Source organism: Equus caballus, chromosome X, assembly GCF_041296265.1.
Source record: "Equus caballus isolate H_3958 breed thoroughbred chromosome X, TB-T2T, whole genome shotgun sequence".
Lineage (NCBI taxonomy): Eukaryota > Metazoa > Chordata > Mammalia > Perissodactyla > Equidae > Equus > Equus caballus.
The window spans coordinates 105,802,116-105,825,276 of record NC_091715.1 but is presented as its reverse complement, the minus strand read 5'-3'; the positions used below and the strand labels follow the sequence as shown (position 1 = coordinate 105,825,276).

The following is a 23,161-nucleotide window of genomic DNA, read 5'->3' as shown; positions in this document are numbered from 1 at the left end:
ATACATTGTCTCTGCGTTATATGGTACTAGGTGTTATGTAAATGAAAGGATTCCCAAATAACTTTGGGAAAAGTTGGCTTAAACAAAGCTTACCACGTTGCTCTATTGCAGGGCTTCTCAGAGGCTTTAGTATACTAACGTTATTTCAATATGCACTGAAAATATTTGAGAGCAATATAGTACGCAGTATTTCCCAATTCAAAAAATGTCTCTGCAGACCTCTTTTCCCTGGATGGTGAATGGTGAGGGCCAGGGAGGACAGGAACCCTCCTCAGAGTACATGTGTTAGAGTGGGATGGGATAGCAAGAATCAAGATTATCCCGGAAAATCCAGAATATACTATTATAATGACTTGGGCTTTAATAGTGGCTCTGGTCCAGCCCTGAAGAAGGAGCTACATTTTCAACACAGCATTTCTGAGCTTGTGAAGCCTGAAGTATGAGGGAGGTGTCACCAGACCTTGAGGTGACTCGGAAAGCCAGGAATTGTTTCTCAGTTTTATTCGATTATACAACCTTTCTTTATTTCTTTAGTTCTTATTTAAGAGTATCTTGGGGGACTACTGTTCCACAGAACAAATTTTGAGAACTATTGTTCTGACATATATGTTTTCTCTATAACCCATCATTTGTTTTGCGCTTTTTCCAGGAACAAAGATGGGTTTGGCCTTTTTTCTCTGGCACTTTGTCAGTGATGTAGCTCAGGATCTTGGGATGGACCAAAGCCAAGTGGCCCAAAAGGATTCTGAGAAGAAGAAATGTCCTTAGGAATATAAGTACTATTATATTTAAATGATAATTCCATAAATGATATTCTAGAGGACTAACAAATATATGCTGTTTCTATAGCAACCTTTTTTTCCTTCTAAGAAATAGGATTAGATCTGAGGAAATCTTGGTATCTCATTAGTCCTTATACTATTGCTGAAGTTAGAAGATGTAAGTTTTGATTCATCTGTTTATTCAGTTGGGGAAAATGATGTTGAATGACCTACCCAGCAATACCCAGAAAGTTGGGATCTATTTTAAGATCCTGCTTCAAGGATAGCTGACGTTCATTTGATTTATCAGATCACAGACATTCCCACCTTCCCCTTTTTTCTTTCCTTCTGTACTTGGCATCACCACCTCCATGAAACAGAGTAGATTTGTATAGTCTGGAACTATTTGTAAATATTGTGTGATCTTCAAACCAAGTAGTTTGTAGTTTCTTTGCACTGGTAGTCAGGGAAGGAAATAGATCTCTGAATTTTGGCTCATATTGTTTCTTTTCTCTTGGGTTCCTAGTGCATTTTTGTCCTTTGGAGCCAGTTTTTGTTAGATTGGTACTTGTCTCTTTTACCCAGAAATAAAGATGGAAAGTCTGAGTTGGACTTTGATACAGATCAGTATGACATCCTGGTATCAGACTTTGGCACAGAAGAAAAAGAGACTGGTGGTGTTACCTGTGAGCTGCCAGAAACAGAGTATTCTTTACGGGTGAGTGAGAGTGGTTTTTCTTCAACAGTGAGAGGTAAGGTTTCCTGTAATGTGAAAATATTATAGAACAAGATCTTACCTTAGTTATATAAAGATGACAACCTTTTAGCCTTGTGCTAGGATTCCTTTTCACTGTCTCCACTGAAACAGTTTAGCTAATAATGTAGTCAGCAGCACTTGACTGTGAGTTGACATAGTATAACAAGGTATAGAAATGGAGCCAAATCGTTGCCCAGAAGAGATCTCGTTTGCTGGCAGTGTTCTATGGGGATAGCAGTAGGACTGGCAATGTTGTATAATAACTTTCCCTTCACTGTTCCATAGGCATTTTGTGGTATTCTATATATGAAGCCACGAATGAAAATTTTTCTGCGTCAAAAGAAGGTGACTACCCAGATGATTGCCAAGAGCCTGGCCAATGTAGGATATGATGTATATAAACCTACCTTCACAGTATCCTTACAACTACAACTACATGAAGCTGACCTCTGTGTTTCAGGATTAGGTTTCCAAGTTGGCACAGAAAAACAAAAACCTGTCTTTTTCCAATTCAAAAATGTGTGTTATAGTACAAATCCTATTATAGTGTACTCTAAGGAGGTATTTCTTAATTGCCAATCTGTGTACCAGTTTTATCAGAAATCACCTGGAAATTATTAAAATAATACAACATCTTGAAATTTTGGAAATTCTGGTTCAGTAGAGTCTGAAATCTCTTTTTTTTAAAGGAAATATTTATTTTTAAATCTTCAGCTGATGCTAATGAGTAGCCAGATTTGAGGATCTCTGCTGTAGGAAATAATCCACACTGTTTGGTTTGTTCTGGAAGTTTGTTATATATATACGCTGATTGAAATAAGCAAAATGTTGACTAGAATTTGTTAATCTTTTGGACATAGTATGATTTTTGTCTTAACAAGTCCAGACTTATGTTGATGGAAGTTAGGAGAGTAAAAATTAAAAGTTGATTTTCTAGGGTGAGATAAATCCTCAACAGGTTTGACATGAATTTCCTAGTACTTCTCATAATGGCAGCCCCTCAGAGAAGTAATTACACGTTTTCACTTACCCTCCACCGCACTGGGAACGGATTTCAAACACTTGAGAAAATCTTAAGATGAACTATGGAAATTAGGTCTATCTTTGTTGATGGCTTTTTGGGCAAAAAAAATCTTTGAAAGTCTGAGAACACATAAGCAGGTATGAAGAATAGCTCTTGTAATTTATTTTTTAGTAACTAAGCACAGCTCTTGGCCCAAGAAACATGTTCACACTCTATTTGCTTTATCAAAAGTGTTGTCTAGCTTGCTTTGTCTTTTTTCCCCTGACCAAAAATTAGGAATTGTCATTCCCTTTTTAAAACAGCTGTGTAGTTGTTACTCATAAGCAGATTGATTTTCTCCTTTTGGGGAACACATACTTTGTCTTCCAGGAAAATTTTTAGAAGCCCTAAACAAACCCAACTTAACAAAACCAGAAAATTAGTTAAAATATTACTGTGTATAGGCCAAGATCTTAGTGCCATGGGTTTAACAAAGCCAGTCTAAAGAAGTGCTTTCCAACTACTGTTTCAGGATATACCTTACTTTTGTCTCCAGTTTCTTTCTTTTGTGAGTTTCTATCATGGCAACTCCTATGTAATCATTCTATATGTTTCTCAGCTCTTCTCAGCTCCCTTTCTCATTAAACTAGTTACCCTCCCCTGTTATAATTTGGGCTGAATGAATTCACCTTAGGCAGGGGTAAAATGAAACCCCTGACAAAATTTCCCTGGGTCACTGAGGAACAAGATCATTGATGCTGACTGATTTATTCAATTATCAAAGGCCTCTTCTCTCCTCTTGTCCTCTCTCCTTATAGTAGTTTGAGGAACCTCCTACCCCATTGTACCCTTCACACCATAATTTAGAATTTTTCAGGTGTGCAACAGGAGGGAAGTATTTGACCATCTTTATCTTTAAAATGTTAATTTCGCAGTATAGAGTTTTGGTTTGTTTGTTTGTGGGACTTTGTCCTGCTTTGTTTTCATGTTAGAATAGGGTCTTATTTGAGGTTTGATTTGAGCTTCTGGAGCCTGGAACGTTATATGTTCTGCGCCAAACATTACTGTGCTATGTACTCACTTGTATCATGTCTTTGTATCACATCTGACTAATTTGTCACATGGATTTGATGCAAGTAGCTTGTAAAGAGAGCGCAATGGAGATTATTTTATTTTTTTTTATTATTTTTTTTTTTTTGATGAAGATTAGCCCTGAGCTAACTACTGCCAATCCTCCTCTTTTTGCTGAGGAAGGCTGGCCCTGAGCTAACATCCGTGCCCGTCCTCCTCTCCTTTATATGTGGGACGCCTGTCACAGCATGGCTTGACAAGCGGTGCCATGTCCGCACCCGGGATCCGAACCGGCTAACCCCGGGCAGCTGAAGTGAAACATGCGCACTTAACCGCTGCGCCACTGGGCCGGCCCCGGAGATAATTTTTGAACAAGTAACAAAAATAACTTTTCATTTAACTCATTTGTGCATGAAGATTTATTAGTGTTTGTTTTAACGAAAATCTCAATTTCTCTGTCTCTTTTATCTTTCTCACTCTCATACGTTGGTTTTTAAATCGAGTAGGACTTGTTAAAAACTCATCATTATTCATCTTTTACATATAATAATTAGTTCTCTTAATTTCGTCTTGTCTAAGCTTGTTAACTTCTTCCTGTGAAATGTGTTACTACAGGACTGTTCGTTGTCTTTTACCGCTAAAGGTGATTTTGTTCTTGGTGCTTTTGCTTTCGTTGTTTCAGATGATTGGCAGAACTTACCTTATTGCTTATAGTTGTGTGAATTTGTGTTGTACCATTTACAACTCTTACCAGAACCTGGGAGACCTTAGGAGCAAACGGAGCAACTAGCAAGGGTTAAGAAATGTTTTGTGATTATTTGTGAATTTTTAAATCACTGATGATATTTTGGTATGTTTCCTTACAGTCTTTTCTAAGTATATATTTATATACATATTGTTTTAGATAATGCTTGTTATTATATTAGGAACATTTCCTAATGTTTCCAAATATTTTTCAAGGACATAATTTAAAGAGCTGCATAGTGGACCATGTAGATATACCAACATTTATTTAATCATTCCCTTATTGTCAAACATTTAAATAATTGATGTTTTTCTGCCATTATAACTAATTGATAAATCTCTGTAACTCAAACCTTTATGGACTTCGCTGACTGTTTCTGAAGGATAAATTCCTAGAAAGAGAATTACTTTGTCATAGGTTAGGAATATTTTTAAAGTTATTGCTACAAATTTTTTAAATGCCCTCTAGAACGGTTGTATCAATTTACATTCAATGATGTTTGATGTTCTTTGCTATAATATAGTACAACATTTTGTCTGCTAAAGCCCCTGGTGTTTGTGTCCTTAATGATTGTCTTCTCAGAATAAGCAGGTGAAAATAACTTTTGGGTTCTCTTGCAAGAATAATAACCAGTTTGGAGTAATGATGTATCATAACAACCGACTCATAAAGTCCTTTGAGAAGGTGGGCTGCCAGGTGAAGGTGAGTGGTTAATGTTTCCTTGTCACAGAAGGCTGAAAAGAGTAAGAAGAGGATTTAAAATTTGCCAAGGGGATAGAGTCATTAATGGCTTGTGCTCTCATCTTTTGATGGTTGTTAAATCTGATTCTGGAATTCTGTGTTACCAGTGAGCCATCTTGTGTTGAAAAACTCTGTTTCTCATTCTTCATAGATGTTAATCAAACCAGGAACTTTACTGATTACATTTTCTACGTAGCTGTTAGTAAAAAGTAGAATTAAAACACCAGCAACTCTGCCATGTGTATCAGTTTATTAAAGAGAACTCTATTTTCTTGAGGAGACAATAAGGCATAGCGGAAGATGCATAAAATTTAGTGGCTGATGACAAGAATTTGAGTCCTGGCTTTTCCACTTACAAGCAGTGTAACCTTGGCTAAATCATTTAATTTCTCTGAGGCTCAATTTCCTTACCTGTAAAATGGAAACAACAATAATAATTTTACCTGCTCTGCCTACCTTACAGCTTAAAGGGTTGAGAAACTTAATTGGCATAAATTATGTGAAAATACTTTATAAACCAAATTATACAAATATTACCTTCACCTTTAATGTTTTAATACAATTTAAAGTAGTAATATATCGACAAGTATCCCATTCATTCCTGTTTTACAAATAAGATTGTTAAAGCACAAGGAATGATAAACTACTTTATGTTACACCATAGGGCAAAGTTATGTTAGACCAGGATCACTAGTTTTCAGCCTTTGTTGCTTTTTCTTATTCTGTCATCTTTGTACAATTCATCTATGTGTATCAGTCTAATTACACCTTGACTTAGTTCCTTCCGTTAAAGAATAAGAAAGTGATTTTAAATGCAAAAATCTCTTGTATCAACTTGTAATTAACAATCACTGTAAGTCTGACTCTTCGGTAGTTGTTTGGTAGCCTACATATACAAAAATTGTTTACTTTAATAGAGTGTAATGATTACATAGCATCCTTAAATTTTTTTTTCAGATGAAGTTTGGTTTCAGTTCCCTAGGACAGTAGTATAGAACCTTGATTTTTTCCCGGTGTCATTCTTTGTTCAAATGAATTCTTATGGCAATCCCAGAATATAAAACAGATGTAAGTGGAGATAGTGTGGGTGAAATAGTAACGGCTATCAATCCTTGGAAAATCCTAGGGAATCTAGGGATCATAGTTTGAAAATCTCTGCCCTGGAATTTACCAGAGGTTCTAGTTTAATGTAATACTTGCAGTCTCTTGGAATACATTCTGAGTGTTTCTCTAGATCTTGCTGGCCTTTCCTTGCCCACGAACATTATGTAACCTTTCTATTATTGTTAGGAATCGAAAGGAAATGCCTCCAGGCAGTCAAAAGTAATGTAAGTGTTGAAATTAATATTTTTCTTCTAAGCCAACTCATGGAGAAGGTGTGGGAGTAATTGGAGTCATTGAGTGCAATTTCTTAAAACCTGCCTACAACAAGCAAGACTTTGAGTACACCAAAGAGTACCGGTGAGTCACTGCCAACCTGAGGTGTTTCTGATACTTTGTTCAGATACCATTCTATTCTCTGAATCTTCTAAAGTCATCTCTGAAACCAACCAGATAAGGTAACTGAGAATTCCTTCAAGCCTATTTTCTAAGATTAGAGATAAAATGATTTGATTTTTAAATTAAAGTTCATTGATACATGATACATGGAGCCCAGCTGAGACAAACCTTAACTTTAAAAATTATGGAAAGAACATAAGATTCATTTATAGTAAAATACTTCTGGTGAAACAAAGAGCCTTGGAATTGATCTTAATGAAAAGAGATGAGTGAATCTGAAGTTGTTGAATATGTTAGGGGAAAAAAAAGCAGCACTTTGAAGTTTGTTCCAAGAGGTTTTCTTGAAGCCAGTGAACAGATTGAAAGGAAAGTATTGGAGCAGCTGGAAAGATGTGTGTGTTCATGGAAGCATCTAGATTTAACAGGTAAGACCAGTAAAGAATCAGAAAGGAACTTGACGTTGAGGCTGAACCAGCAAGGATATTTTTAGGAGACAAAGAAAGGAGTTGATAAAGCCAGGATATAATAGTTTGTTTTAAAACTTTTGGGGAGGGATGGATCATTCATTCCTGTTTGCATCAAGTATTATGAGATATCTCCTATGTGCCAGGTACGTGGGACATAAGAATGAAAGATAAAAATTCTTGATGTCTTTGAACAAATGAGATGAGGTGTGTGCAAATAAGAAACTTAAATACCTATAAAATAATTGCGGTAATTGGGGATATATGCAAAATGGGAAGAACCTTTAAATATACCTAAAGGATCAAGGAAGGCTTCACATAGCAGATTATATTTGAACTTAAACTTGAAGGAAAATTTTGAGTTTGCTAGGTGGACAGATAGGGGAAGGGCATTCTAAGCAGAGGGAAGTATATGCAAGGGCATGAAAAGGGCAAGGGGTGTTCTGGGAGTGTGGAGAACGAAGTCATGAGGTCATTTGGTGTCGTTTTCCTTGAAGTCTCAGTAGCAAATTTTTCCTTAGAGTAGAGGAAAAGTAATTTCCCAAATCTCTTTTGTTTTTGTGCCCAAAACTGTAATAAAATTAATTAAATGTTCTACCTTAATTTATCTGAAACCATAAGAATTTTAGGTTTAGTGCTTGACAAAGAGAAAACTATTTGGATGACAACCCCAAATTAATTTCAGGGTAATTGGTAATTGGTCACTAGCGCTACTCAATGGTTATGTTAACTATCTGCCCTCAGTTTAAGTAAAAGTGTCTTTTAAGTAGCTTTGACTAGGACTTGACTCTTAAGAATGTAAGCTTAGAAATGACATCAGTTTAATAAAAGTCTCAAAGCCAAATCATTCTGTTTCTCCTGAGTGAAAGGAATAGTGAATTTCTGGTGATTAACCAAATAGTTAAGATTTGTGTAAACCAAATGTTAGATATTAAAAATTACTTAACATCTTTCTTATATCCTCTTTGCCATCCCCCACCCCCTCTATCTTGGAGATTTTAGACGTGTTAGACCCTTGGTTTGTGAGGTTTAGTTTCAGTATGATGAGTTTGAGGTGATTGTAGAGGATCAAAATACAGATATTCCATAGACAACAGGTTAATTCAGTTAAACATATAGGATTTCTAGCTTAAGTAGCTTAGTATCTGCTACACATTTTATTAGAAACAGAAAACTAGTAGGGGCTGGCCCCGTGGCCGAGTGGTTAAGTTCGTGCGCTCCGCTGCAGGCGGCCCAGTGTTTCGTTGGTTCGAATCCTGGGCGCGGACATGGCACTGCTCATCAGACCACGCTGAGGCAGCGTCCCACATGCCACAACTAGAGGGATCCACAACGGAGAATATACAACTATGTACTGGGGGGCTTTGGGGAGAAAGAGGAAAAAATAAAATCTTTAAAAAAAAAAAAAAAAAAAAAAAGAAACAGAAAACTAGTATACTGTCCTGCATACAGGGTCTTTTGAGGATAATTGCATAACTCATCCCAATTCTGGCATCGTTTTCCTTTTTTACTGTATTTCATATAAAATAAAAAGATGTTTACTTAAAAAGTAAGGGAATTTGTGAGGGGGATTAGAGAAGGTTGTCTATGATCACAAATTCATCCTAAGTGTATTATAGACATCAAAGCCGCAAATGCTAAAAGAGATACGAGCCATCATACTGCTGGAATGTCTACAAATAAATCATATGTAATATCACTTTTAATAGTTATGGATATCAGATTTCAGCTGCAACTATCAGAGCTCAAATTTACAACATTTTTAGAGTGAATTTCAGCTTAAGAAATGCAATCAACACATACTAACTGAGCACCACACTGGTGCATGGCACAGTGTTTAGGCTTTGTGGAATTTTCCAGAGAAATTCAAGACATGGCTGCTGTCTTTGAGAAGCTAACAGTCTATTTGTAATAACAGATTGTCATATATGTGAAACAATTTAGAAAGCAATAAAATGGCTACTTGGTTAATCGAAACCTAGGTGGTATGGTATAGGAAAAATGCCTTCATAGAGTAGATAGGGAAGGTTCTAGGTGGAAGGTATGACTTGAGATATGCCTTAAAGGATATAGGATTTAGAAAAGGGAGGGAAGGGAATTCTAGGATAGAATTATAGCATGAGCTAAGGTAGTGACACGAACTCAGAATGGTAAGAATATGGGGAGTGGGGATAAGGGAATGTAACTAGAATGAAGGGAAGTAATGGATAGAGTAGGGCCATATCCTAGAGCAGGCATTGGCAAACTTTTCCTGCGAAGGGCTGGAAAGTAAATATTTTAGGCTTTGTGGGCCATATGGTCTCAGTCACAACTACTCAATCATGCTGTAGTATGAAAGCAGCCATAGACGATAAGTAAAGGAATGAGCGTGGATGTGTCCAAAACCATTTTGTTTAGAAAAACAGGCAGTGGCCTGAATTTGGCCCACAGGCTGTAGTTTGCCCTCCCCGGTCCTAGAGCTACAGTTCCCAAACTGTGTGCCAAGCTGCACATAATGAACTCACAGGGAAGCCAAAGGATATTTAAGATTTTTGAGGGAAGTACAGTGATACTTGACTTATGTCTATAAACAATAGAAATTGTTTTCTATTGCTGTTGGAACAAATTGCCACAAACTAACTAGCTTATGACAACACTGACTTATCTTAGAGTTCTGTAGGTTAGAAGTTCAACACGGATCTCGCTGGGCTAAAATCAAGGCGTTGGCAGGGCTGCCCTCCTTCCTGGAGACTCTAGGGAAGAATCCACTTCCTTGCCTTTTCCAGCTTCTAGAGCCTGCTGGCACATCTTGGCCCGTGGTCCTCTTTCTCCATCTTCGATGGAGTGTTGAGCCCTTCTCACATCACATACTCAAATGACCCTGCTTCTGTCATCGCATCTTCTCTGATTCTAACTCTTCTGCCTCACTCTTTCACTTTTATGGACCCTTGTGATTGCATGGGATAATTCAGAATAATCTCCCTATTTTAAGGTCAGCTGATGAGTAATCTTAATTGCATCTGCAACCCTAATTCCCCCTTGCCATGTAACCTAATATATTCGCAGGTTTCAGGGATTAGGACACAGACATCTTTGGAGGACTGTTACTCTGCCTACCACAGTCTGCCCTCTGGGTCCCAAAGATTCACTTACGTCTCACGTGCAAAATACGTTCACCCCACCCCAATACCCCCAGAAGCCTTAACTATTACAGCAACTCAAAGTCTAAACTCTCATCTTAATGTCATCAGCTCAAAATTCCCAAATCTCATCATCTAAATCAGGTATGAGTGATACTCTGTGTCTGATGCATCCTGAGGTAAAATTCCTCTCCATCTGTAGACGTGTCTTTTTTCTTTTTCGTATTTTGCTCCCAAAATACACTGATGGTACAGACATAAGATACTATAGATATTCCAGTTCAAATGGGAAGAAAAATTGAAGGAAAAAGGAGTTGCAGGTTCCAAGCAACTTCAAAATTTAACCAAGCTAACTCCATTCAATTTCAAGGCCTGGGAACAATCTTCTTGGGCCTGCAGCTCCACCCTCTGGACTTAGGGCTCTGCCCACTGGGCTCATGGCTCCACCCTCAGAGTCATCTTTCCTTTTTCATGAAGGGTAGCATGTATTTGCAGGTGAGTAGTTTCATCAGCCTGTTTTCTGACTATAGAGTTTTTGGAAGTCCAACAGCCTTCTTTCATTTTATGCTCTCTCTATCCCATTCAGTCCAATCTAGCAGCTTCTGTGCCAGTATGCCATTCTCAAGAACCTTATGCTTCTCACATGTATGTCATGGATATTCACTCCATCAGACAAGAAGTTCTTGACAGCTCTTTCCTCGATAATCCTGTTTCTCTTCTTGGCTTCTACTGAGTTGGCTGTGGAGACCTGAGGCACGTGTTTAATCTTTTCAAAGAGCTTTTTGTGTGACTGAATGCTGTGATCTTTTGATCTTTCTGAGATATTTGCAAAAGGTGGTCCAGCCACAGCCTTAGCTCTTTCTCTAGAACATGCTTTCCTAACAGTAAAATTTTAGCATCTTTTGCCATCTGAATAGGCTGAGAATTTCCAAAACCATTAAGTCTTGGCTCCTTTTCGTTCTTCCCTCAATTTATCTCTTTCCTCTCACATTTTACATAAGCAGCCAGAAGATACCAGGCCACACTTTCAACACTTATCTTGGAAATCTCCTCAGCTGAATGTCCAATTTCATCATTTACAAGTTCTGCTTCCCACACAATTCTGCTAAGCTTTCTGCCACTATGTAACAAGGATCACCTTCTCTCAAGTTTTCCAATAACGTGCTCCTCATTTCCTTCCGAGTCTTCACCAGCAGCACCTTTAACATTCGTAGCTCTACTAGTGGTCTGTTCACTATGACTTAGGTATGCTCTAAGGAGATTTGTGTTTTCTTTACCATGCTCCTCACTTCCTTCTGAGCCCTCACCAGTGGGGTGTTTAACATCCGTATTTCTACTAACAGTCTGTTCAAGGCAGTTGAGGCTGTTTCTCTCATGTTCCTGAAATTCTTCCATCCTCTGCCCCCTGCCCAATTCTAAAGCAGCTTCCACATTTTTAGGTATTTGTTATAGCAGCACCCCACTTCCAGGTACCAAATTCTCCTACACTCATTTTAATTACGTCTTTGTGAATCTGAGTTTTTGGTGGTTGCTGTGATAAAAAGCAAATAATACATGAAAATCAGTGTTGAATAAGAAATGAGGAAAGCTGTGTCCAATTTGACTCCAAGGTTTGAGAAGTTGTATAGTACTCAACAGGCATACACATCCAATTAGTAAGTAACTCTGGTTATTTACGAATGAAACAGAAATATTTTTTCCACTTATGTGTATTTTTTCAAATGGATTCTAAATTTTAGTACATAAATACTTACTAAGTTGTTTGAACCTCACCGTTTAATGAATTGAACTGGTACGTATTTCTTTTGACTTAAGGGTGCCATGAACTGAGAAGGTTTGAAAACTTCTGTCTTAGAGGGACGTTGGGTAGAGTAGTTGATGCCTTAGGCAATGAGAATTCATTATGTATTCTTCAATAGGGGAGTAACTTGAACACTATCTTAAGAATATAGTGCGTTATACATATATACTGCTTTATGGTTTATAAGGTGCTTTACATGAATTATGTCAGTTGATATATCTGGCAACAGAAAGTAGGATGGGTTGAAGGAAGGATTAAAGGCTGTTGGAGTAATTTAAGTGTGAGGTGAAGGTCTGAAATAAGAATACCTGTGAAGAAGGAAGTATATGACAGATACTATAAAAAAAGATCAAAAGAATTTGGTGATATATTGATAATGGGATAAGGGAAATAAAGGAGAAGGATGAATCAAAGATCACTTCAACACCTCAAATTTAGTAGACTAGGATATTGGCAGGATCATTGATAGAATAATGAGGCTGGGAAAAGGAAAAGTTGTGTGGAGTGGCAATGGTGGGAACTAGATTGTAGAGGAGGAAGAAAGGAGAATGAAGAGGAGGTAGTGACTTAGACCACATACATCAGGATTGGAGAAGTAAAAGGAATTTGATTAACAGGACAGTGGAGTCAAGTCAGGGTTTTTGCAAAAAAGAATGGGGTTTCAAAATACGTGAGAACAGTATCTTGATTGAAGTGGTGATTACGTCCCTGTATGCATCTGTCAAAACTGATAGAACTACACACTCAAGGTGAATTTTACTCTATGTAAATTTTACCTGAGAACAGAGATTTATTTTTCATTTTTAAATTGAGATATAATTCATATACCGTAAATGTCAACATTTGAAAGTGCACAGTTCAGTGGTTTTTGGTATATTCACAAAGTTGGGCAACTATCACCAGTATCTAACTCCAAAACATTTTCATCACCCCAAAACAAACCCCTTGTCCATTAGCAGTCACTCCACATTTCCCCTTCTCTCCAACCTCTGACAACCACATCTACTTCCTTTTTTCCCCCAATTTTTTTATTGTGGTAAAATACATATAACATGACCATCTTAACCATTTTTAAGTGTACACTTCAGTGATATGAGTACATTCGTATTGTCGAGCAATCATCACCACCATTCGTCTCCAGAGCTCCTTTCACTTTGCAAAACTGAAACTATACCCATTAAACAGTAGCTCCTCATTCCCTCACCCCCTGGCAACCACCATTCTGCTTTCTGTCTTTATGATTTTGACTACTCTGAGTATGAGGGGTGGAATCATACAATATTTATCTTTTTGTAACTGACTTATTTCACTTAGCATAATATCCTCGAGCTTCATCAGCGTTGTAGCATGTGTCAGAGTTCTCTTCTTTTTTTAAGGCTGAATAATACTCCATTGTATGTGTACACTACATTTTGCTTATCCACTCATCCATTAATGGATACTTGGGTTGCTTCCATGTTTTGGCTGTTGTGATTTATAATTATTTTGTTTTATATTAGTATAGACACACTTGCTCTCTTTTGGTTACTATTTACATGGAATATCCTTTTCTATCTTTTCACTTTTAACCTATTTCTGTCTTTGTATCTAAAGTTAGTCTCCTCTAGACAGTGCATATTTGGATCATGTTTGTTTACTCATTCTACCAATTTCTGTCTTTTGATTGGAGAGTTTGATCCACTTACATTTAAAGTAATTACTGGGGCCGGCTGGTGGCTTAGTGGTTAAGTTCGCACACTCTGCTTCAGTGGCCCAGGGTTCACAGGTTCAGATCCTGGGCGTGGACCTACATACTGCTTATCAAGCCATGCTGTGGTAGCATCCCACATACAAAATGGAGGAATATTGACACAGATGTTAGCTCAGCAACAATCTTCCTCAAGCAAAAATAGGAAGATTGGCAATAGATGTTAGCTCAGGGCCAAACTTCCTCACCAAAAAAATTTAAAAAAAACTGATAAGGGTGGACGTCTGTCATTTTATTGGCTTTTGCCTGTATGCTCTATAGATTTTTGACCCTAGTTTCCTGCATTACTGTCTTCTTTTGTGTCTAGTTGATTTTTTGTAGTGAAACATTTAAATTCTTCTCATTGCCTTTTGTGTATATTCCATAGCTATTTACTTTGTGGTTATCATGGAGATTACATGATTCTTTGATCAGGAGCAACAGCAGCAACCAGAACACAAATGCTTGATATTTGGAGGACGGGGCCCTTTTTGCCCATCCTGGATCCTGCAAGCAACTCTTGGAACGTGTGCACAGCTGCCTGCCACTGGGCTGGGGGTGGGAGATTATAGCTACTACTACACTAAGAGCTGAAATTTGCCAATTTACCCTCCAAGCCTTCCCCTGGAGATTGCAAGTCTTCAGTAGACTCTAGAGGTCGAAGTAGTTACATCCGACAAATTCTGCTAGTGCAGTTTTTGTCTAGGTGAGGAGTCAGATTCTTGGTGCTTCCTAATCCACTGTCTTCACAGAATCTTGCCTAATCTACTTTTTTTTTTTTTTTGAGGAAGATTAGCCTTGAGCTAACTACTGCCAATCCTCCCCTTTTTGCTGAGGAAGGCTGGCCCTGAGCTAACATCCCTGCCCATCTTCCTCTCCTTTATATGTGGGACGCCTACCACAGCATGACGTGCCAAGCGGTGCCATGTCTGCAGCCAGGATCGAAACCAGCGAACCTGGGGCCGTGGAAGTGGAACGTGAACTTAACCGCTGTGCCACCGGGCCGGTCTCTACTTCTTTTTAAAGTAGATTTAAAGTATAATTTTAAGAGAAAACAAGGAATAATTCTTCACCTATCCTACATCCTTGAGGGAAGCATATAAACATAGAGGAAGTAACATTGGTTGGAAGGGAATAAGAACTTATAGCGGAGCTCGTATATGATTAATTTTCTCTGTGTAGTCAGAATCTAATGTAATATGAGCAAAGTGGAGGTAAGGAAGAATTCCTCTTAAGGAGAGAAGAGTTCTGCAAAAATCTTGGGGAACGATCCAGGGAGTCAAGAGATTTTTAAAATACTGAATTTGTAGTATTTCGGGTGTGTTCAGCTCTACGTTAAGTTGTGGTTCTGGCTTGTAGAATTAAATCGGAATCAGGCATGAGAAACTGACGGCTTTTAAAAGTCAAATTCAGATTTTGACTTATACACATTACGTTTTTTGGGTCCATTGTTGTTCATTTGGGAAGAGAGATAAAGGAGAAAGAACCAGAGCCAGAACTGGGGTACAGCCTACACTAACAACTATGTCATAGAAGGTTGAAGGGGACTTTGTTGCCCATTGGTGCTGTAACTGCTGTGGGTCAACATTTGAATGAAGAGGAACTATGTAGACATTTTTAAGTTAATATTTGATTGATTTGAAATAGATAGGATGCAGCAGTGGATCCTGTCTTTCAACCTGGTCCCAAATTGTTTACCTGTAGTCATCTGACAATTGAATCACCCCATCAGCTCTTCAGTATTTGGCTCTGATTTAGTCCTCTCAGTTTAGTTCACTGTCATTGTCTGTAAGCTTAACTCCCCTCCCCATGATTCTAAAAGCCCTGAAAATTTGGAGAACATGGTACGTTTTAGGACTTTCACCATTTTACCTTTTCAACCAAAGTGACGATTCAACATTATGACTTTGTAATTTTGACATGTAATTTGCAAAGGCAGTATGTTCCCATCCTAGTTTCTGAAAGTGCAGGTGTTCAAACTATGCTGAATATTCTGAATTGTCGGCTTCTGTGATGTGGAAGCATATCAAACATCACAAAATTGTTCAACAAATCCTCAACATTGATGTGCTTCTTTTTGCTTTTCTTTCAGGTTGACAATAAATGCCCTTGCCCAGAAGCTCAATGCTTATTGGAAGGAAAAGACATCCCAAGAGAATTTTGAGACCTCAGCCATAGCCAGGCCAATACCGTGAGTAGTAAATCTAGAATGTAAAAGTATTAGGGGTAATGTTCGTAGAGCAAATGGAAAGAACAAGGGTAAGATGGTGCTTTTCACATAGGGAAGTTTAATGAAATAAAATAGAAAATCACAGGTACTAATTTCATCATTTTCTAGACCTCTTCATTCTAGTTTAACACTTGTGTGGTTTGGATCATAAATATGAAGAGTTTAGTACTCTCAGTTTATCCTACAGGCAGTGTGATATAGTGGAAGATGATGGCCATTTAAATCAGACACTCCTGGGTTGAAAATCTGGATCTGCTTCTTAATAGTTGGGTGAGCTTGGGTAAGTAAGTCACTTCACCTCTCTGAGTATATTAAATTAGATGACATAACATTTTTAGCACAGTGCCTGGCATATAGTAGGTATTCAGAAATGTTAGCAAACTTCCCTTCTCTTTATTTGTAGTGAACATTGTTGGAGCTGTACCAGGGAATTTGAGAGTAGAAGTAGAGAACTCAGCATATCAGAAAAAAGATAGACTTTATTGGATCGAAGACAGGGAATTACACATAGAACTGTGGATCAGGATGAAAGGCCTGAGTAAGCCAGGAAAGGAGCATCATACAGAGGATAGAATGTATGACGACACATATGCAGTCAGTTACACCACCATCAAGACAAAGATTAGGGTGGTAAAAGTTTATTTGGGGTAGGCAACTGGGGTTTTTTTTTAATGGAAATCATCAGACACGTGTGTGATATAAAATTTCGTTTCAAGTGCAACATGATCAACTGCTGTGTGAATATTACTATCTTACTCTAAAAATCTCTGCTCCTGTCCAACCTCCATGATTTTCAGAGAAATACAAATTAAGATGAAATGCCATTTTTTTGCCTTTCAAATAAGTGATGATTAATGCAGTGAACCAGATGTTCATAAATTTCTGGAGTGTTTGTATGTATGTTATACAACCTTTCTGGAGGCAGAATTATAATAATGATTACTATTTACTGAGTACTTACTTATAGGCCAGGCACTGGTCTAAGTTCTTTACATGTATTTACATTTATTTAATCTTCACAACAACTGTATGAGATAGAGGATATTATTACTTCTTTACAAATATAGACACCGGTACCCTGAGAGCTTAAGTAACTTGCTCAAGATGAAGCAAGTGGAAAGTTGTAGATCCAAGTTTCAAATATAGGCAATCAGACCCCAAACCTGAGTTCTTAACCACAACATGCTTCTGGAAGGATGCAATGAAGGGAACACGGTATAGCCCCTTCAACTACATTTTTATTGCAAGCACAAGCTAAAAGCCTCTTCTGTCTGCCTGGATGGAAGGATCTACCGTGGTGTGCATATGACCCGAGGCAGAGAGTTGCTATCTAATACTTGTCCTTGAGAGAGATATTCGCAGCCTTCCACGAGAGACTCTTCCGTGCGTGTGCATGTAAAACCAAAGCTAATATGACCTTTCCTCTCCCTTCCCACTACTGCTGAAACTGCGTTTTGCTGGCTCTGGCTCTAAATAAAACAGTGGCTATATGGAAATATATAGACACCAGAGGTCAGGCCTGAGCTTAGAGTGTAGAGGTTGCAAGGCTGGAGCAGCCTGGAGCTAGGAGATAGGAAGCTATATATCTAGAATGTGTACGAACTCTCTTTGTTAAAACAGTTTTAAACAAGAAGAGGATGTTGTATTTGAGTGATAGAATTATAAGTACCTTTTGCTTTCTTTTTTGTGTCTTTCTGTATTTTCCAGTTGTTCTGTAATGAGTTTATGTTGCTTTTATAACTAGCAAAAAGCACTATTTAAAAAGATAAGAAAAATATTGAACTAGGACATAAAAGAACCACACTACTTTATTGAAATGCCCAGTATAAGAGCAGTATAAATGCAACATACACAAAACCCACCCTAGGCTAAATTAACGTGTTTTTCAAATTGGCCCTAGGTGCCCCTCTCCCCTCGTTCTGTGTCTTTTCTCCAGCCTTCCCTCTTCCCACTGCAGTCTTCTTTTCACGCCTTAGATGCTGACTACTTCTGTTATATATGGACTACCTCCTTTCACAGAGAGACTCATTCACTCTAAGGTGTAGGAGACTGAGTTTCGCTTCCTGGGGGAGATGGGAATGGGTATGTGTTTTAAGAGTAGAACTCTGGAAAAAATTTGTCTTAATAATTTAACCCAATTGTTGGCCTGGAGCCACCATTTCTAGTTATGAAATTTAATCAAGTTTATATTACTTTTTAAGATTAACTCTGGGAGTATCAACCTAATACAATTTTGATTGAAGTATGAGCAAAGACTTTTTGAGAGGAAAAAAGAGGACTAGGGAGTCTGCAGGGAAATGGGGCAGACATGAAGATGCTGATGCTTCAGAGCCTCCCGCAGAGGCCTTTTAAACCTGTCACGGAATTGGATAGAACCAAAGAAAGTGATTCTATGGAGTTGATTTCTTGGTAATATTGTAATATATATATAATTTTTTTCCTAGTTAATAAATTTTAGAGTTAAAATTATCCTCTTATTTGCTTAGAACAAGAGATTACAGAGTGAATATTAATTGGCCTCCCTAAATAGTGGTAGCTCATCATGTTAATGCTTGTTACTATTTTTTCATATCCATGTCTGGTGGTGTCCTATCATTATATTTTTATCTTTGAAGTTCAAGATATATATATCTTGGACACCTCGACTATAACAGTTCTAACACATTTCATATATAAAATGATGTTCTTTCACCTTTAGAGTATGCCTTGCTAATGTAAGACAGAGCACAGAGCTAGAATATGGACAGTCATACTTCTGTTTTCCTTCATTCAGGAAGATTCCTGACCAGACATGGGTACAGTGTGACGAGTGTCTTAAATGGAGGAAGCTTCCTGGCAAAGTTGATCCGTCCATACTACCTGCAAGATGGTTCTGTTACTATAATTCCCATCCAAAGTACAGGTAAGGTTAGGACTCAGTATTATGCCAGAGATAACTCCTGACTTGCCTCTGTATTCTAAATACATCTGTATTCTAATACATTATTATGTATTATACATAATAATGTATTCTAATACATTAATTTTCATCTCAAGTCCACACTCTTCAGCCTGGCATTCAAGCCCCTGTGCTAACTGGTCCCACTCTACCTAACCAGCCTTATTTTTCATTGTATCTTAACACAAACTGTGTGCTTTAGCTAGGCCTGTGGCTTCACTATTCCCCACGCATACCACGCTTATTCCCTCCTCCATGGCTTGATAGTGTCATTGCCCTTGCTTACAGGGACTTTCTGCATTCTGTCTGCCTACCCAAATCGCAACCATCTGGGAAGCTTAAGTATTTTGTGTGGTACTTTTCCTGTTGACAGTAGTTGACAGTGATTTTACTCTGGCTTCCTGTGGTTTTTAATTCTTGATGTTTGCTCACATACTGTTTTGTATTTTTTGGATGCTTTTCATATTTATTTACTTTGGCTCTTCAAGAGATGTAAACTATTAGAGAAGGGCTTTACATTTCAGATCTCCAGACATGCCTGAGCGCTTCTCCATGGAGAGTAGCTGGGATTGTGAGATTAGAATATGGCACTGAGTGCTTAGAAGTCTCATTTTTGAACCCTGCATCGCCTGTCAGTTTACACTCAGTTCAGGAGACATGGCCTTCCGGGACACTTTGCCCCCTTATAAAAATGGGTATAACATAGACTTTCCAATTATTATTAATTTTTGTTTCTTTCTAGGATTACTTTTGACCAGTGAACACATTTTCTAGCACTCCTTTCAGTTTTCACTCCTAAAATTCTCTTCCTTGTGCTTTATGTATATCAAATGTCTTTTCATTTATAGAATTCTCTTTTTTCCTCCTCTTTGCTAATCTCTGTTCTGTTCTGTATATGATGTAAACACCTAGTCCCTTATTGCTGCTTTCTGTCATAGCCTCTGATTTTCTTCTTCAGTCATCATCACCTGGTTTAGGAATTCTCATGCTTCTAGATTGCCCCTTGGGAATTACTTTCTTATAGATAAGAGGCAAAAGACTTAGATTCCAGACTCAGCAATAGTCTCTTTGTATGGGCTCTCAAGCAAGACTTTTGTATGGTCTCAAGACAAGCAAGTTTCTCTTGTGCTTGAACTTCACTGTGTAAAAATAGGGATTATGCTTCATGCTGCCCATGATAATATGAATTTTGTAGCTGTTATGTACTTTGAATGTCTTGGGAGAAAGGTAATACATGCACCAAAAATAATTATCTGATAGTATGCCTTGAAATAAGAATTGTTACACGTTAACCTGCACACAGGTTTTGCAATATGGGTGGAATCTGAACTCTATACTGTTAGAGGGTTGTTAACCTGCCTTATCATAGTTGTGAGGAAAGTAAAGGTTAAAAGTGAAGGGCATATTTTGTTTCCAAATAATGATTTCTTCTCCATATTCCAGGAGATGCTCTGTTCCAGAGGAACAAGAACTCATTGATGAAGACCTGTACTTGAGCAAAGCTAAGAAACAGTTGAGTATACCTGAGGTGGTGTTCTGTATCACACAGTAGACCCTTCCTAATAGGATAGGGGTGTTTTGAGAAAATGGATGATTTTGGGGGGAGGAATTTTAATGATTTCCCTCCTCACCTCTCTGTTCTTCCAATTCTTTGTTCCTTGTAATCATCTCCTGAATGTCCTAACTAATGATTGTCCTTAGTGTCTCTTCCTCCCTCCCCATGCCCTCTCTTTGGATGGGGCATTTGAAATCTCTCTTTAGTAGGAGAGTTCAAGAAGGCACCCTTAGTTACTCGGTGAGGCTTACACTATTTCTAATTTGGAAGGAACATTATAACCTAATTCTATAACTGGTAATCCATTTCAGACTGAGAAATTTCACGAGTGAACTAAACAGCACTTTTATCTTCTCCTAGAGATCAAACTGTGGAGAAGAAGAAGGTGCCAGTGGAAAATGAGAACCACCAGGTGAGAGACAGTCTGCCCTCTTCCTTTTCTCACACAAAATTTTCCCCAACAGAGGACATAGGTTGAAGGAAGCAGCAATCTTGAAAGCTGCATAGAAATAATGAACCATTTGTTCTGGTGGTCTTTTTTTCATTGGATCTTTGGATTTTGCTTTTATCTGCTGTTACTGATGTTCAGATCACCAAAAACAGAAGAGTGAAATCATGTATTTCCCAGATTTGTATTCATTACCGATTCTGCACAGTGTGAATGTCACATTTGGTGTCATGGAATACTCAGGGTCATGGTCTATCCTCATACAGGCTGCTCCTGTTGAGTTTCTAGTTTTCCTCAGTCTTCTTTCTTCCAGGATTCAGGGGTGATTCCTTCCTCCTTCCTCTTGGGAAGAAGGGGTGGTTCTTTGTGCCCCTCCCCCATCCCTGCTTTCAGGCTGGCTGGCTTTATGAAGACTCTGCTGTTTTGAATTTTCAGGAGCACTGTCTCTCGGACATGGGTGCCCAGCTCCGGACGCTGAAGGGTGCAATAAGGTTGGCCGTCCTTTCAGGGACACTCCTTTCCTGACAGCCACCATGGCACCCATATATCTTTCCCACCCAACCTTGCTTTTCTGCATGATTTTCCTCTTGACCCTCTTTCCCAGAGATATCTGCTAGTGGCATGTTAGATCCACCTTCCACCCACTCAATCAGGGTAGGTCAGACTGGTGAGGATAGAGGCAATTTAATACTAATTCTTCTTCTGACATCCTACCAAGACCCAAGGTATATGAATCAACAGGTTTCATACCCTCATGTCTTGGCTTAATAGTCTGATCTAGAGATTGGGAGATTTCCTGGGACTGCCCTGTCCTCATTCAGTTTGCCTTCCCTTTATATTCCTTCACTGTCATTGTTCATAATATCTTCATAGGCTGGCTCTCCCACAAGATCCCAGATGCATGCCTCTGTGTGTGTGCACTATGAACTTATGTTAGTCTTTAGCATGCATTTCTCCAAAACCAGCACAGACAGTTGCTGCAATGCTTATTTCCTCTACCCCTATCTTTATCACAGATCTCAGAGGAATGAAAACCCAGCCTTAAACTGGGTCACCAGAGAGCGTTAGATAGTGATTAGGGGGCCTGAGTTTATTTTGTGGGTGGGATGACTCTAGGAGCCAATAAGTGAGTTGGGGAAGTCTGTTGGTGTCCAGCTGATAAGGTTATAACTGAACGTGCCTGGGTTCAGTGTTCTAGTGTACATTACTGCGTGCTGTTTGTTTTGTGTAGGAAACAGTTTTTTTTTATTTGGCAAGTATTTTCTCCTAGCATCAGAAGGATTGACTCAACCTTTGGTATTTAGTTTGAAATTGGGATTTTCATGAATCTTTTCTTTTTTCGCTAGGTATTCACTAATCCACTGAAGATCCCTACTATTCAAGATATGGATGAATTGAATAATAAGACAGTTGGATATGAGGGAATTGATAGCCCTGGTCGGCTTCCTTCTGTTGGAGAAGAAAGCAAAACACCTTCTCTTCAACTTAAGCCTCTGGATTCGAGTGTTTTTCAGTTTTCCAGGTGGGTGAAAAACATAGTCTGTCTTCAGTTGTGAGCCTCGGGTCTGTTTTCCTATGAAGTCAGTTGGTATGGTTATCATGTTTATGTTTTTCCTAAGGCCTAGCATGGAATTCAGAAGAAGAAACACCATTTGGGGTTGATAAAGTTGTATGTTGCGTGTACCCCCAATTTTTCAACATTACAAGTGCTATGACAAGTTTTTCTATCTATCTATCTCTCTACTTTTCTTTGTTTTTACTTTTTTGAGGTGATCGTCTGATGAATGCTCCTTTATGTATTATGTATTCACATTATGTTGGAAATTGTGTAAGTGACATAATGGACATGAAAACTCTTTGAAAAGCATAATGTGCTGTACAAATGTAAGGTAACGTTACATAGATAAGCACTGTTTCTTGTTTTAAGTTTAGGAATATTGAAGTCCCGTGGGCCCCATAGGCCTAGCACATATTGGCCACATATAAAAATAACTATTAGCAGTTCATGCCGTTAGGTAAGCCTTCTAGTCCATTGTTTCCTGGAGTAAATTATTAGTATAAATTTAGTCTTGGGCTTTACTTGTTCATCTTCTCGTATCTCATCAATATTATTTTGTTCATCTTTTTAACGCAGAGGAACATACTTTTTCTTAAACATCAGAAGTGTTTGAAGCACTGAAAGATATGAGTGCCCCTGTACTGCCATGGGACTGGAACTCAGGACTCCTATTTATGACTTGCTTTCTCCTCTCTACTATGCTTCTCACTTCTGGCAGGGCCAAGCCGTAGGGCAGGTACAGAG

At 38.3% G+C, this 23,161-nt stretch overlaps 1 protein-coding gene across 3 annotated transcripts in view; it reads left to right on the top strand.

Annotated features, from left to right (window-relative positions):
* MORC4 (MORC family CW-type zinc finger 4) overlaps nt 1-23,161 on the top strand; it is a 48,793-nt gene that overhangs the window by 13,181 nt on the left and 12,451 nt on the right. For all 3 annotated transcript variants that reach the window (XM_023633901.2, XM_023633900.2, XM_070257966.1), the window contains exons 6-14: nt 1,347-1,479; nt 1,804-1,932; nt 4,920-5,039; nt 6,439-6,539; nt 15,781-15,879; nt 18,692-18,820; nt 20,300-20,368; nt 20,772-20,823; nt 22,206-22,381. In XM_023633901.2, the coding sequence (XP_023489669.1) occupies nt 1,347-1,479; nt 1,804-1,932; nt 4,920-5,039; nt 6,439-6,539; nt 15,781-15,879; nt 18,692-18,820; nt 20,300-20,368; nt 20,772-20,823; nt 22,206-22,381 (1,008 nt within the window). The remainder of the gene's footprint in view (nt 1-1,346; nt 1,480-1,803; nt 1,933-4,919; nt 5,040-6,438; nt 6,540-15,780; nt 15,880-18,691; nt 18,821-20,299; nt 20,369-20,771; nt 20,824-22,205; nt 22,382-23,161) is intronic.